General features: G+C 41.4%; 1 protein-coding gene across 1 annotated transcript in view; it reads left to right on the forward strand.

Annotated features, from left to right (window-relative positions):
- FBN2 (fibrillin 2) overlaps window positions 1-13,330 on the forward strand; it is a gene marked incomplete at both ends in the record, with an annotated part of 178,819 nt that overhangs the window by 36,670 nt on the left and 128,819 nt on the right. Inside the window, one exon of the mRNA XM_082335529.1 lies at window positions 4,649-4,846. Coding sequence (XP_082191655.1) covers window positions 4,649-4,846 — 198 coding nt within the window. The remainder of the gene's footprint in view (window positions 1-4,648; window positions 4,847-13,330) is intronic.

Raw genomic sequence — 13,330 nt, forward strand, 5'->3', positions numbered from 1 at the left:
TGTACTTCACTATTAGCCCGAACATGCTTGCCTTCACTTCATATTGTAAAATCTTACGTTTTCCTCTTCGGATAGCAGACCAGACTCTTTACCTTTGGACTTCATTTTGGATAAAGATGAAAAAAAAAAAAAAAAAGGATAAAAAGAAATGGATCAAAAAAAATGGATAAATGAATAAAGCTTTTTAAAAATGCATACATTTTTTATGGATAATATTTTAAGTTACAATATTATTTTAAAATATTAATGTTACTATAAAGCATGTTTCTGAAATTTAAATTATTCTTCTGACTCTTTGCATAATTTTTCCAGTTTTCCAGCATTCAGTTTGAAATGCAGTTGCCATAGCTGTGTAAAGAACCACTCTTGCTGGGTGCAGATAGCAGGTTACTTCCCTGTTGCTATCTGGAAATGGTCTGCTGCTAGGTTTCTGCTTCTATAGCCCAAGGTTATATAAGCTGCACATTCTCTTAGGAGCTCAGGATCTGTTGCTTATGTGCCATTATTCTGAAGTATCATTCAGGATCTCAGCATTTTGGGTTGAATTTATTTTGTAAATCTACCTGAAAATTTAACAATAGTTTCATTTGTTCTTCTACTGTTTAAGTTGCAGTAGTCAGATTTTTAGATCCCCTCCTGCAGACGTACACTGATGGAAGCGGCTTGCTTATAGAACCTGAACATTATGATTTATGTATTGTCTGTTTGTTAAGGCACGGGTAGGCACATATATATATATATGTGTGTATATATATATATATAGGTTTCAAGAGCATATGTTTCTTACTTAATAGGATATGTTAAGCAATGGGTGTATTGGTATCATTCCTTCTTGTATCTAACTCATTCTCTTGCACAAACACTCTTTGGAGTCTGGTTATATTCTCTAATCTTTCTTCCAAACACACCCTCCAAACTGAACTTTTCATTACTAGGGTTGACAGAGTATACACATGATCATCTTATGTCTTACGGGAAGATATGGAACTCAAATTCAGTTCACAACTCAGGTTTAAGTTCCAAGTTTAATCTCGTCTGATTGAATTCCAAACATCTTAACATGGAAGATCTTTGGCCAGAATATTCCTATGGATCACCAACCATTGAACAGAAGAATAAAATAATTTGTATTTCTACTCCTACTGTAATCGCTTCACGTTATCCAAAGATTGGTCCTATAAAAAAGTGTACCTTGGAGAAGAGATGCCGTAAAAATACAATACTGTCCAGCAGAACTACTTATTTTCTGAATAGGAGTTCCAAAGTGAGCTGGGATGTCAAGATTATCAGTCCTGGTGAATCATAGAATCATAGGATATCCTGAGTTGGAAGGAACTCACAAGGATCATCGAGTCCAACTCCTGTCCCTGCATAGGACAACCCCAAAAATCATACCATATGTCTGAGGGTGTTGTCCAAATGCTTCTTGAATGTTGTCAGGCTCGGTGCCATGGCTGCCTCCCGGGGGAGCTTGTTCCAGTGCTCCACTACCCTTTGGGTGAAGAACCTTTTCCTAACGTCCAACCTAAACCTCCCCCGGCATATCTTCCTGCTGTTCCCCTGGGTCCTATCATTGGTCGTCAAGGAGAATAGATCAGCACCTGCCCCTCCTCCTTCCCTTGTGAGGAAGCTGTAGACCACGATGAGGTGTCTGCTCAGTCTCCTTTTCTCCAAGCTGAACAGACCAAGTGACTTTGTGCAAGCTTTGGAAATTTGAGAGATGCATAATAAATCATTATTTGATTTCATCATAGGGGTCATACCCTCATGAAGAACTGGACTCCATTTGAGTGCATGGAGTAAGGAATGCATGACCAGCCATCATGCTTAAGTTCTGCAAAGGAATTGCACATTGAGTAGCCCTCCAGGAAGAGATCCATGCCTACCTGGGCTGATGCAGAATACAACTTCTAGAAGCAGGACAGGATTTGGTATTCCCATACAGATCTGTGTGGATCCAGAGATCATGCTCCCTTGGAATCTTACTTGGAATCTTTCCCTTGGAAATCTTACTTTCTTCTGGTAGTGATTATATTTTATAATGGCATTCTCAGTGTTGCTAGTGGCTCATAAATGGTCTTTTGAGGTTTACCGACACATGTCCTTTTGTCTTTTTCAGCTTCATGTTTTTGAGAATCTCATTCATGAGGCGTCTAAAATCAATCTTAATTTTCAGGAAAGACTCAATCTTTATTGATCTGACTGCAACCATCGCTTGGGCAAAAATTCTGCAATGTGCATGTTACAGTCAAACAATCAGCTCTTAATACATAGAACAGACCACAGACTTTCCCAGAATCTGCCTATTATTTGTACCTCAGTCATTAATGAGAAAATGAAATGAGTGGACTCTTCTTAATCATTTGTATTGCTATCATATTAGCAGTGTATATAACTTAGTTGACATTAGAATGGGAGTCTGCTCATTGAGCAGTAGTAAAAGCTTTTTCCATGCACATGAAGCTCATTACTTTCACCGTGTGATGTAGAGAATGCTTTTACAGAAAATATTAGGCAATAAATTATAATACAGCTATTTGGTAAAGAGTGCAATATTGTTTTCCAAGAATGAAATAGTGTTGTCATTGAATTCAATAGCCAAATTCCCACTTGTTTTCACTGGAGTTAGGATTTAATTCCATTTCTTTCAGTTGTTAAATTCCGAGCAGTTCTGTTTTTCTTCTGATAGCAGGCTGACCATTGCTGATGATTTGCAGGTTAAATGCAGTCTATCACGTATTTCCCTCAATCTTTGTGACACCTGAGTAAACTTTATATGAACGAAGTATACAGTTATAATCTGTGATGGGGTCTTTTTCTTAGTCTTACCCCTAACTAAAATCCAAGGTAACAGTTAGTTACTGGAATTTAAATCTTTGATGTTTGGAGTTTGTGTTTCAAATATGTCATTCTCATATGAGGCTATAGCTTGATGAGATCACTGTCTTCTGCTATCAGTCATCAGGGTCTGTATTTTATGTTAAAATTCAGCTCTCTCCAATTTGGCAAGGGCCTTGGATGTAATTAATCTGAGACCATTGTAAAGCTGCTTGGCTTCCAGTATGTTGGATGAAGTATCGCTGAATCCTTTTTCTAATGGACAGGATTTTCTTTTTATATATATTTTACTGAAAGTACTATCTTTGTGGCTTGATGGACACAGGGGAAGCTCAAAGTTATAACTCTGAAGATTATATTCTAATGAAAATGAAGAAAGATTAAAATTCACAGTCCTTACCAAGTATTTAAGATCTTTTAATCTTCTTTTATTTTTAGGAATTAAGTGGTGGATACTTAATGTGCTTGCTTAACTTTATTTAAAGTGAACAGCCCAGTTGAAATTAACTGCCCATGTGTATTAATAACTATGTGCAGAAGTCTTTCCCAGGCTGATACCTGAATGAACCTTATCAAAGATAGGAGCAGAGCATTTATTTCTCTTTGAGCTAGCTTTTACTTGAAGAGCCTTGTGTCTTATTGCAAAGAAAACTTACTATGAGATCTCACTAGAAAGACCATTTTCTTCCTTTCCAAATATGTCAAAGCTCTTATTTTCATTCTTCAGGGTGAAAGTATCAAATTCTAGAAAGCATCGATTGTCCCATCTGTAGCTTGGTTGTGAGACCAATTGCACACTAATGAAAGTGTGCGGAAGACAGTGTGTGACCCACGTACCAGTATTGGAGTCTGTTTTCATTAGGAAAAAAAGGAGAATAGGACAGGATAGCAGGGAGAGTAGCCATAACCCCACTGTTACGCCTTCTTTCACGTGACTGAGTCTGAGTGGAAGCTTTGCATTTTCTTCTTTTTTTTTCACCCTCTTAAAGTTTCCGTAAGGATATGAAATCTAGCTTAAAGCAACCATCTGTTTCTCATTTTTCCTAGAGAATTTGAGTTAATTGTTGTTCCCAGTTTGTGTTGCCTCATAAGGTTAAAAAATCTTTCTCTTTGTACAGGCTGAACCATAATGAGTTAACTGTTTACAGGAATTTGACTAGGAGTATATTTTCATATAGTTTGTATGCTGTATTGAGTGTACTCAATATAGCTTGAACAGGTTGTATTATCTCATGTTATTCCTCTGAAAATAAATGGTGGTTTACTAATTAGTCCTCTGTACGTACCACTATTTTGCAGTAAGCATTCCAGCAGGAATGTTGATTCTGTGACAGTTGCTGTCATGGACCTTGATCAATGTGGAGTGAACAAATGTGTGGCTGCTATGGTCTGTACTTCCCTCCCATGCATCTCCATGAAGTAACTCAGGAACAAGAAAACCAGTTCCCAGTCCTTGTTTGCTTAATCTGATCTGCTCCTTTGATTGTTTACTTGTTTGTTTGTAAAACTTTTTTGCTTATTATGGATTTTACTGGATACATTGTCAATGCACAGATCAGTTTTGGGTCCAGCTGCCTTTCACTACTTGCATCTGTCAGAAAGAAATAAATTGAAAGATAAGATAACGTTGTGAAAATCATTACTTTTAGTGGAAGGTGTCATGCTACTTCTGTAAGCAGTAGCATAACTTAAATTTCCATGTCCTCTTGGAATTTTCTTAATATAGGTACCTACTGGATTAAAAACAGATTCTCTCTATAGTTACTAGTACACTGTCTTGTATAATACAGTGATCTTTCTTTTTTTCCAGATTACAGAACAGGCCCATGTTTCACACAAGTTAACAACCAGATGTGTCAGGGCCAGCTAACTGGAATTGTTTGCACAAAAACCCTCTGTTGTGCGACCATCGGGCGTGCCTGGGGTCACCCCTGTGAAATGTGCCCTGCTCAGCCTCAGCCATGCCGTCGTGGCTTCATCCCTAATATTCGCACTGGAGCATGTCAAGGTAAGCCTTCCAGTTTAAATTGTGTATGACTGTTGTGTTGCTGATACGCATCTTGAAAACCTTGTGTCCACTTAAAACAAAATCACTGGTTTCCATGTGTGTGTTCTGTGTCTTTTGATAAAATTTGGATATGCTCTGCTGCTTCCAGTTTTAGCTAGTGTACATATAGAACAAAACTCAAGTGCCTGGAAAAAATGAATGCAAATCAAGGAGCCATAAGTAAAGAGCATGAAAAGGTCAGAATGTCTGCTGAGCACAGCCATCAGATACTGCAGTAGAGCACCAATCAGGCAACTGGCTTATGTTGCTGTAGCCCTTAACTAATATATACTTCATTCATTCTACTGAAAAATTCACTATTTCTTGCTACTGAGTTGTTTTCTTTCTAAAGTGGTTGGGAGATACTGTATAGAACTTTTTTTTTTTTTTAATCCCATCATTTAGGTAAAGCACATAGTGAACCTTCTGGATGCTCTGGGTTATTTGTACAGGGCTAGAAAAATGCATGAGTAAGGAAGGACTGCAGTCTTCTATGTTTGTATTCATAAAATGTTTGAGAAATGGAAAAGCCATCTTGCCTTACCCAATGTCCCTTTCTATGATGTTAAGAGACTTGCTGCTCCTCCTTTCTGTTGTTTCTGCAATCCACCTATCCTGAAAGATACGTATCTCTTCTGCTGTAGCTGCTTGGCTAGATTTTAGAAAAAACTGCATAAAGAATGCAATAACAGAGGATACTAGAACTCCCAAAGGAGAATGTACTACTTTTCTGTTACAGGCTGATGCATGTGGTCAGTTTGCAGGCTGTGTTGTCTTAGAGCCTTCCCAAGAAGCAATGGAATCCAAGTGGGTGCCATGGTCAGATCCTATGCTGCTGTCTAACCCCTTGAAGGAATAAGGTTCAGAGTCTGAGGTACAACAGCCTGTTGTTGCATTGATGAGCGTGTATGCTCCACCTTGTTTGAGCAAGAGGGCATCTAGCGCCAGTCTGTTTTGTAGTATCATCTTGGTAGTGGCTTGCAACCATGTGTTGACCAACATGAAGGATGTTCTGGCACTGTTGGCCAGACATCCCAGTTGGATGAGGGTATCTCCAATGATAATGTTAGTCTTAATGTTGCTATCTGGAATAAACCATTCAGCCACATCATCGATTTCAGCCATTGACCCACACTCATTTCTTCCCAAGTAAATGTTTCTTGCTTTACCCAGTAGTTATGCCCAGTTAAGGGGTGCAACATACGGGGCATCCATTTCCTAGGGCAAAATAGAATGGTATCTAGGGTGCAGGCGACTGGCTGGTAGGCATCTTCCAAGTTTGATTTTTCCACCAATTAAAGTTGGGATGGGCATATTCATCACTGCACAGCTATACCATACCTGGGGATGTCCATACCACCATGGAAACATTTTTTTCCCACATGAATAAGGCTTGATGTATAGCATGAGACCAGAGGGCCCACTTCTCTTGAGGTGGGTTGATGAGTTTAAACTCCTGGACCTTAGAGTAATTCACTGTGTGGGCCCACTTCATTAGATTTCATTTTCCTCCTAAGTGGATGTACCAGGAAACATCTTGTATTTGAAACCAAGAAATTTGAAATGACCATGGGAGTTGCTGTTTTACCACTTCTAAGTGGAACCAATCAATGTCCCACAGAGTACCATTGCATGTTTCACCTGTGTCCATCATATCACAATCTTGCATTATATATATTATAGGAAACAGAGATGAAAGGCTTTGATGCATTAAAGTGGGTTAAATTAAATCCACTGCTTGGGGTGGTCCAATCCCAGTCCCAAGTATGGGTGGTGGTGTTGGTAGTCCAGCCATCTACCCTTTCCAGGCAGCTTTCACTGTTTTTAGGTTCAAGTGCGTGGGACCTGAAGCTAGATGTATACAACACACCTGGACACCTTCAGTGGTATTGAGGGGAACTGCTGTTTTGTAAATGTTTGCTATTAATTCTGATACGCCAATGCCTGAACCATAAAGGTATGAAGACGAGCTCTCAGCTGATGTCACAGTAGCAATACACGTAGAAAATGGACCATCATTAAGGCCCACATCTTGCACAAAATCGATTACCATTTGCAAGACTACATTACTTTTAAGCCCGTCCTGAGTGGAATAATCTCTCTGTGGGGCTGCGCTAATGGCCGTCAGGAAAAAGAGGCCAAGCCACTTCATATTGGCATGGTTCAGGCGCCTGCGACGCTGCTCAAACTGCAGCTGGTTGGCCACATGCTATCAGCAGCAACACTGAATGCTCTAGATGTTGTTATGCATGCTGAAAAGGAGGCTTCATTTAAGCCCCTCAGTGGAGTGGTTAAAAGATACTGCTTGCCCAATCTGCAGGTCTCGAGGCACTCCCAGGGGAGTAGACAGGTTCATCAAGGGCAGTCCAAGCAGAAAAGCCGTGCCAGTTGGTTGGCCATGTGTGCCCCAGTGGAAATTTGTTCTAGCCAGTGCTGTCCACAAGCGGCTTCCCCAGTCAGGCTTGTGGAGCTGTAGTGCTTGTTTTAGGTCAGGAACAAAAGCAACTTTAACTTGGCAATATCTGTTCATCAGGAAGGTGCAACACCACCCATGCACTGAGAGGTTGGCTGGCTGCCCACTCCTTGGACATGAACACATGTATGGGGAGAGATACCCAGGGTTGCCATTAAGGCAGAGGGAAAACAAGAAATTTGGGCTCCAGTGTCAATCAAAGATCTTACAGGGAATCTATTAGGGCCCAGGCTGATAACAGCATGTGGACCCCCCTTGGTGTCCCACTTGAAAAGTTTCAACTGCCGTAGCTGAGACACCTGACAGGGTATGGGCACTACTAATTTTCTGCCAGTGGGGCAGCAGCACACTGAACAGCATCTAGAGCCTCTCTGGTGTTTTTATAAAATGAGTTGGTGGACAGGCGGTCTGCATCCTTGCCACTCCGGCTGGCTTCACAGGCAGCTTGACCATGGCCCCTAAAACTGCTAGTAGGTTTCTTGTGCATTAATTCTAGTGACAAACCTAGGTCTAAACCTTCCCTCCACAGACTGGTTCTGAGGTCTTTCTTGTCTCTCATCCCACTTGAGGATTTAACCTGAGGTCTCGCAGGACCTCATTTGAAGGATTCTGGCCTCTTTTGGGGGTTTTGGTCAGGTGACATCTTCATTACACCCTATCATTCTAGCCTTCTGTGTTACTTGGTTTATGAACCATCCCCAACTGTTTCGCCCGTTTTGCATTTGCGTGGGCAGTACTAATTAAGATTAATTTAAGGCTGTGTCCCAACCTTTGTGTGAGCAATCCTAATTTATCAAGGTTCAGGATCAGATACAAGGGTGAGCCTGAAGCTTCCCCATTGTTGTGTCCCCTTTGATCAACAGACTGTTCAACAGCCAACTGCATTCATCTGTTAGCCAATTCCTGAGCAGAGCAAGCATGAACACACAGTTGTTCCCCTTGCTCCAGTTTAGGGACACCCCCAACCCTATTGGCAGCTTGGGCAGTCAGGGAATATAGTGCTCCTGGACCTGCCCTGAGAAAGATGCCAGCTCCCCAGCCTCCCTCCTGAGCTTCCTCTTGATTGAAAACAATTTGATCACCTCCCGTCTCATGAACTCATTTGACCCACTTGATTGCAGACTCATCAGGCCGTTTACCAAACTCCCTCTGTAATTTGGCCAGATCAAGGAGGGGAAAGGCAGTGGTCTTAACTACATTCTGGGCAGGTCTCCCGCCTGCCTCCCCAGTAATCTCATGTTTGATCATGGGGAAGACTCCTTGCACAGTATCATCACCATCATTTGGCCAGTCACCTGGCCGCTCATCAGGGTTGTTCCACATGTCCCCATCCCAGTGCTTGGGGTCTCATATTAGGGCCTGCACTTTAAGGGCATCCACAGTCCAACCCTGTATTTCCAAGGTAGCACTGACCATCTGTACTACTTTATCTTCTAATCTCATTTTCTCTATGTTTTTATAAAGTTAAACCTTGCATCATCAGTTGCATCTCTTGCCTTTGCACCTTCTCTTGTAACCTTTCAATTTGAGCAAGCAGTTCTCTCTTTTTGTCTTCCCATCACTTCTTTTCATTACAATTGACATAATAGCATGCACCCGACATTTTACAGATGATGCCTTTGCCTTTTCCATCTTTAACTCTTCCCTGTGTCAGGTCCGTGTGGCTTTTCACGTGGTCCCACTCAGACCAGTGGTCCTGGACCTAAGCATGGTCAAACCGGGGCCTGGGGCGGGGGATCCCATGCTTACCCAAATAAACCTCTACCCTGTTACCCTCGGACCCTGCTCGCTGCACCATTTTGTGTCACAGTCAGGCCCTCTGGTGCTATCTACCCCTTGAAGGAATAAGGTTCTGAGTCTGAGGTACAAAGTGAGGTGTATTAGGATAAGGCACTTATTAAGTGGGTAACTATTACACCACCCTGCGAGTGGTGGGGACTACTCTGTTTCTAGTCCAAAAGTCCTTATAATCTACATAATAGGTATCCCTCAGTTCCCAGGAAATCAACACAGTTTTTTGCGTTCTGATTATGATCTGTATAATGAAATAAATTGACAAAGAGAGCAAAATCCGTTTTGATCAATCAGTCCCCAGCCAACCTGGGGATAAACAGAGGTTCGAATGATTTTGGTGATGGATTTTTTGTTTTGTTTTGTTTGTGTTCTGGTTTCACAAAGTCTTTATGTACTCTTCCATCTCTCTCTATCTGTATCTTATGGCTTCCAAAGTCCGTGTGAGACAGCGCAGCCGGGACACTGCAGGCATAGCATCTGCAAGCGGGCCTCTGTGACAGTGTTAAGATTCTTCTTAGCAAAGTGATAAAGTTGGCTAGAATCATCTGCTCTACGTTTTTATATAGGTGATTCCCTGTAGTACTGGAGAACTTTCTACTTTAAGTCCCTATTTACAAAATAACCAAAAGCATACAATAGCAGGATTTGTTTGCGTGTATGTATGTATTAAGAATTTCTGTTTGGTGGTTCACAAAGAGGGCTTTGGCACTGTCTCCTGTACGCTGTTGATGCACAGGCTGGATGAGCAGGTGTTGAGGTGGATGACTAGCAGTGACTAGCACTGTACCCCAGGGGTCAGTACTGGGTCCAGTCCCGTTTAGCATCTTCATTAATGAGCTGGATGATGGTGCAGGGTGTACCCTCACCAAGTTTGCAGATGACACCAAACTGAGAGAAGTGGCTGATATGCCAGAGGGTCATGCTGCCATCCAGAGGGACCTCGACAGGCTGGAGAAATGGGTGGACAGGAGCCTTATGAGCTTCAACAAGGGGAAATGCAAAGTCCTGCAGCTGGGGAAGAACAGCCCCAGGTGCCAGTATTGCTGGGTGCTGATGATCTTGAAAGCAACGTTGCAGAAAAGGACTTGGGTTTCTGGTGGACACCAAGTTGAACATGAGCTAGCAATGTTCCCCTGCAGCAAAGAAAACTAGTGGTATCCTGGGCTGTGGAAGAAGAAGTATTGCCAGCAGGTCAAGGGTGGTGATCCTTCCCCGCTCCTCAGCACTGGTGAGGCAACACTTGGGAGTGCTGTGTTGAGTTCTGGGCTCCCCAGAATAAGAGAGAGATGGAGCTACTGGAGAGAGTCCAACAAAGGGCCACGAAGATGATAAAGGGCCTGGAGCATCTCTCCTGTGAGGAAAAGCTGAGTGAGCTGGGACTTTTCAACCTGGAGAAGAGAAGGCTCAAGGGGGATCTCATCAGTATATACAAATACCTGAAGGGAGGGTGCAAAGAGGATGGAGCCAGGCTCTTTCTAAGTGGTGCCCAGTGACAGAACAAGTCACTGGGTACAGACTGAAACACAGGAAAATCCTCCTTAACATCAGGAAACATTTTCCTACTGTGAGGGTGGCCAAGCACTGGCACCCTCAAGCAGGGAGGTTGTTGAGTCTCCATCCTTGGAGACATTCAAAAGCTGTCTGGATGTGATCCTTGGCAGCCTGTTCTAGGTGTCCCTGCTGGAGCAGCGTTGTTGGACCAGAGGTCCCTTCCAACCTCAATCAGTCTGTGATTCGGTGAAAAACATCCTGATTCAAGCAGCTTCTGTTGCTCATATTATAAAAGATTTCAGGAAAGTTACTCTTTCACTGCTTCAAAAGAGGCTAGGTAATGTCCTCCTTTTCTCACTTTTATTTCCCTATTCCTTCTCTTTCAGTCTTCTCCGCGGCCCCGTGTATTGCAGCATTATTCTTAGTGCTGCTTTCCCCTACGCTGCATCATAGTTTAGTGGCTTAAAATTACACAAATCTAACAAAGTCAGTTGTTTGGCTGGATTTCTACTTCAGGTCTTCTCCATTGGTAAGAGTCTTCTATGAACTTGAGTTGAAAAATTGAGAGAAAATCAACATGCTGTAAGATTTTTACTTCTTAAAAATTAAAACTTGGTGAAACATCTTTTTGATTTTTCCTTCAGTTTTCATTCACACATGGTTGATCAGGAACTACAACTGAAGCTATTAGCTCAAATTCACTTCTGTGGAACTCTTCACAGCATTATCTTAGCAAAGCCATCTATTTTATTTAAAATACTTAGATTAGTTTTAAGCAACAATAAATTCCTTCATTTTTCTTCATTCCAAATATTTGCTTTCCTGTTTTGCTGTGCTTACACTCCTTAAAGCATCTGAATTATACTAAGGAGAAATACTTGATTGTGCTTTTCCTTATATGTCAGAAATAGGCCTCTGTCTACATATAACAGCTTATGTTTTACTGTTCATCTTGAAGTGATTAGTATGTTTTAGACATTCTTTTTGTAACAATGTCATAAACAGAAACAGCATACTGAAGGCATTGCTTACAATCTCCAAGTCAAACTCCTTTGTATGACAAAGATGTTGGCCAAACTGATCCTGGCGTAGCTTCTGGGGCTTCATTTAAATTATGTCAGGGATCAGTAGAGCTCTTTAGCACCCGTGCCCACAATACTGTATTTTCTTTTTCTGCCAGCTTATTCTGTGTGGCAAATATTTTTAAGTTATGCAGTTAGCATCATTGCTGAATTCCACTGGGAAGCATAGAAACAATGTGGTAATCTACTTTGTGTGATGGTTGAACAAAGGAAGTTTAAACAGCCATCATTTTTGCTACATTTTTGGCATATTATCACTATATAGTAAGATCTGATTGTATGTATGTCAGCAGGAGTTAGCATGTGATGTTAAAGATGATGGAAAGGCACAAACAGATGAAGAAAAGTTAGATTTTCTGTGTGGAAAAGGAGAGACAAAGAATTTCTTTGTTCCACAAAATCATTGCCTTTATTTCCAACAGTCGAGGCAGTCCCTTTTAAGCTCTGAGTACTGGTAATTCCTCCTGACCTAAGTTCTGTGGTGTTTGCAGGTTGATAGCATGTTGTCTACTTTGTCTTGAATTATCACACCACTCTACTGGAGGAAGGGACTGGATGTAGCACTTGACACTGTGGAGACACTGTTTACCTTTCCAAACTCCGTATTAAGATACATAGTCTGTAGAAATAAGCTGCAGGATTTCACTACAGCTAGGTATGAAATTTTTAGAAAAAAATTATACAGCAGTGTTGTTCACAAGGGGTCAAAAAAACCTCCAACAGTCAGCTAAAGTAGAAACTCTAGGAGGGAGCCCATGGATATGCTGAACAGACAAATTGGGACTGAGGTACTTGCTACTACACTGCAATACTGCAAGGAAACACAATCAGCTGTTAAAATTTCTGTGCTAAACTCATCCTGGAGAGTTTAATCCAAATAGTAGGAGTAAAGGGTGGTAGATCTGTGAGTTGTGCATAGACAGAAGCTGCAATAACGATAGCAGGTATGACTCACAGAGGTAAACTGTGAAGAAGAAAATGAAGGGGTCAAGATGGAGCTCTGAGGGAGTGCTACAACGATTTTATCAAGAGAGGAGTATTAGCAATTCAGGAAACAGGTGTTCTCCAAGCGTGGTAACTCCTATCTGAGGAGGCTTCATTTCATGAAGTAGAAAGGTCAGATGAGACTGGTATTAAAGATTTTCTCTGAGGGTTTTAGAAACAAATACAGGGATCTGGCTAATGCTTTTCAATGCTTTTCTTTCTTCTGATGGCATCGGATTTACAGAGACTTTTATTAAAGGAACACAAAACCGCTTGGTATTCAGTAAAACTGTGTCTTTGACATGTACTGATTAGACCATACTCACTCAGTCCATAGTTTGAATGCCTGGCATTTTTGAAGTGAAGGCTTACATCAGCAGATAGCCTAGTTCGAGACTTGATATGAACAAGTCAAAATCAGTAGAACTTGCAAGCCTTACTATTGCAAAATAGGTCATAATTTCAGTATGTGTTAGATGTCAGAGTGACAAGATTTAACTACTGAGTGTGAAATTGCTCTTCACAGGATGTGCATGTTGCAATCTTAGTGTACCTTACATGGCTCTTTAGCACCTTTTCAGGATTAATTATGTTCTCTGAGTAATGTGCTTGCATAGAACA

The sequence above is a fragment of the Platalea leucorodia genome (assembly GCF_965183815.1).
Source record: "Platalea leucorodia genome assembly, chromosome: Z".
In the NCBI taxonomy this organism is placed as follows: Eukaryota; Metazoa; Chordata; class Aves; order Pelecaniformes; family Threskiornithidae; genus Platalea; species Platalea leucorodia.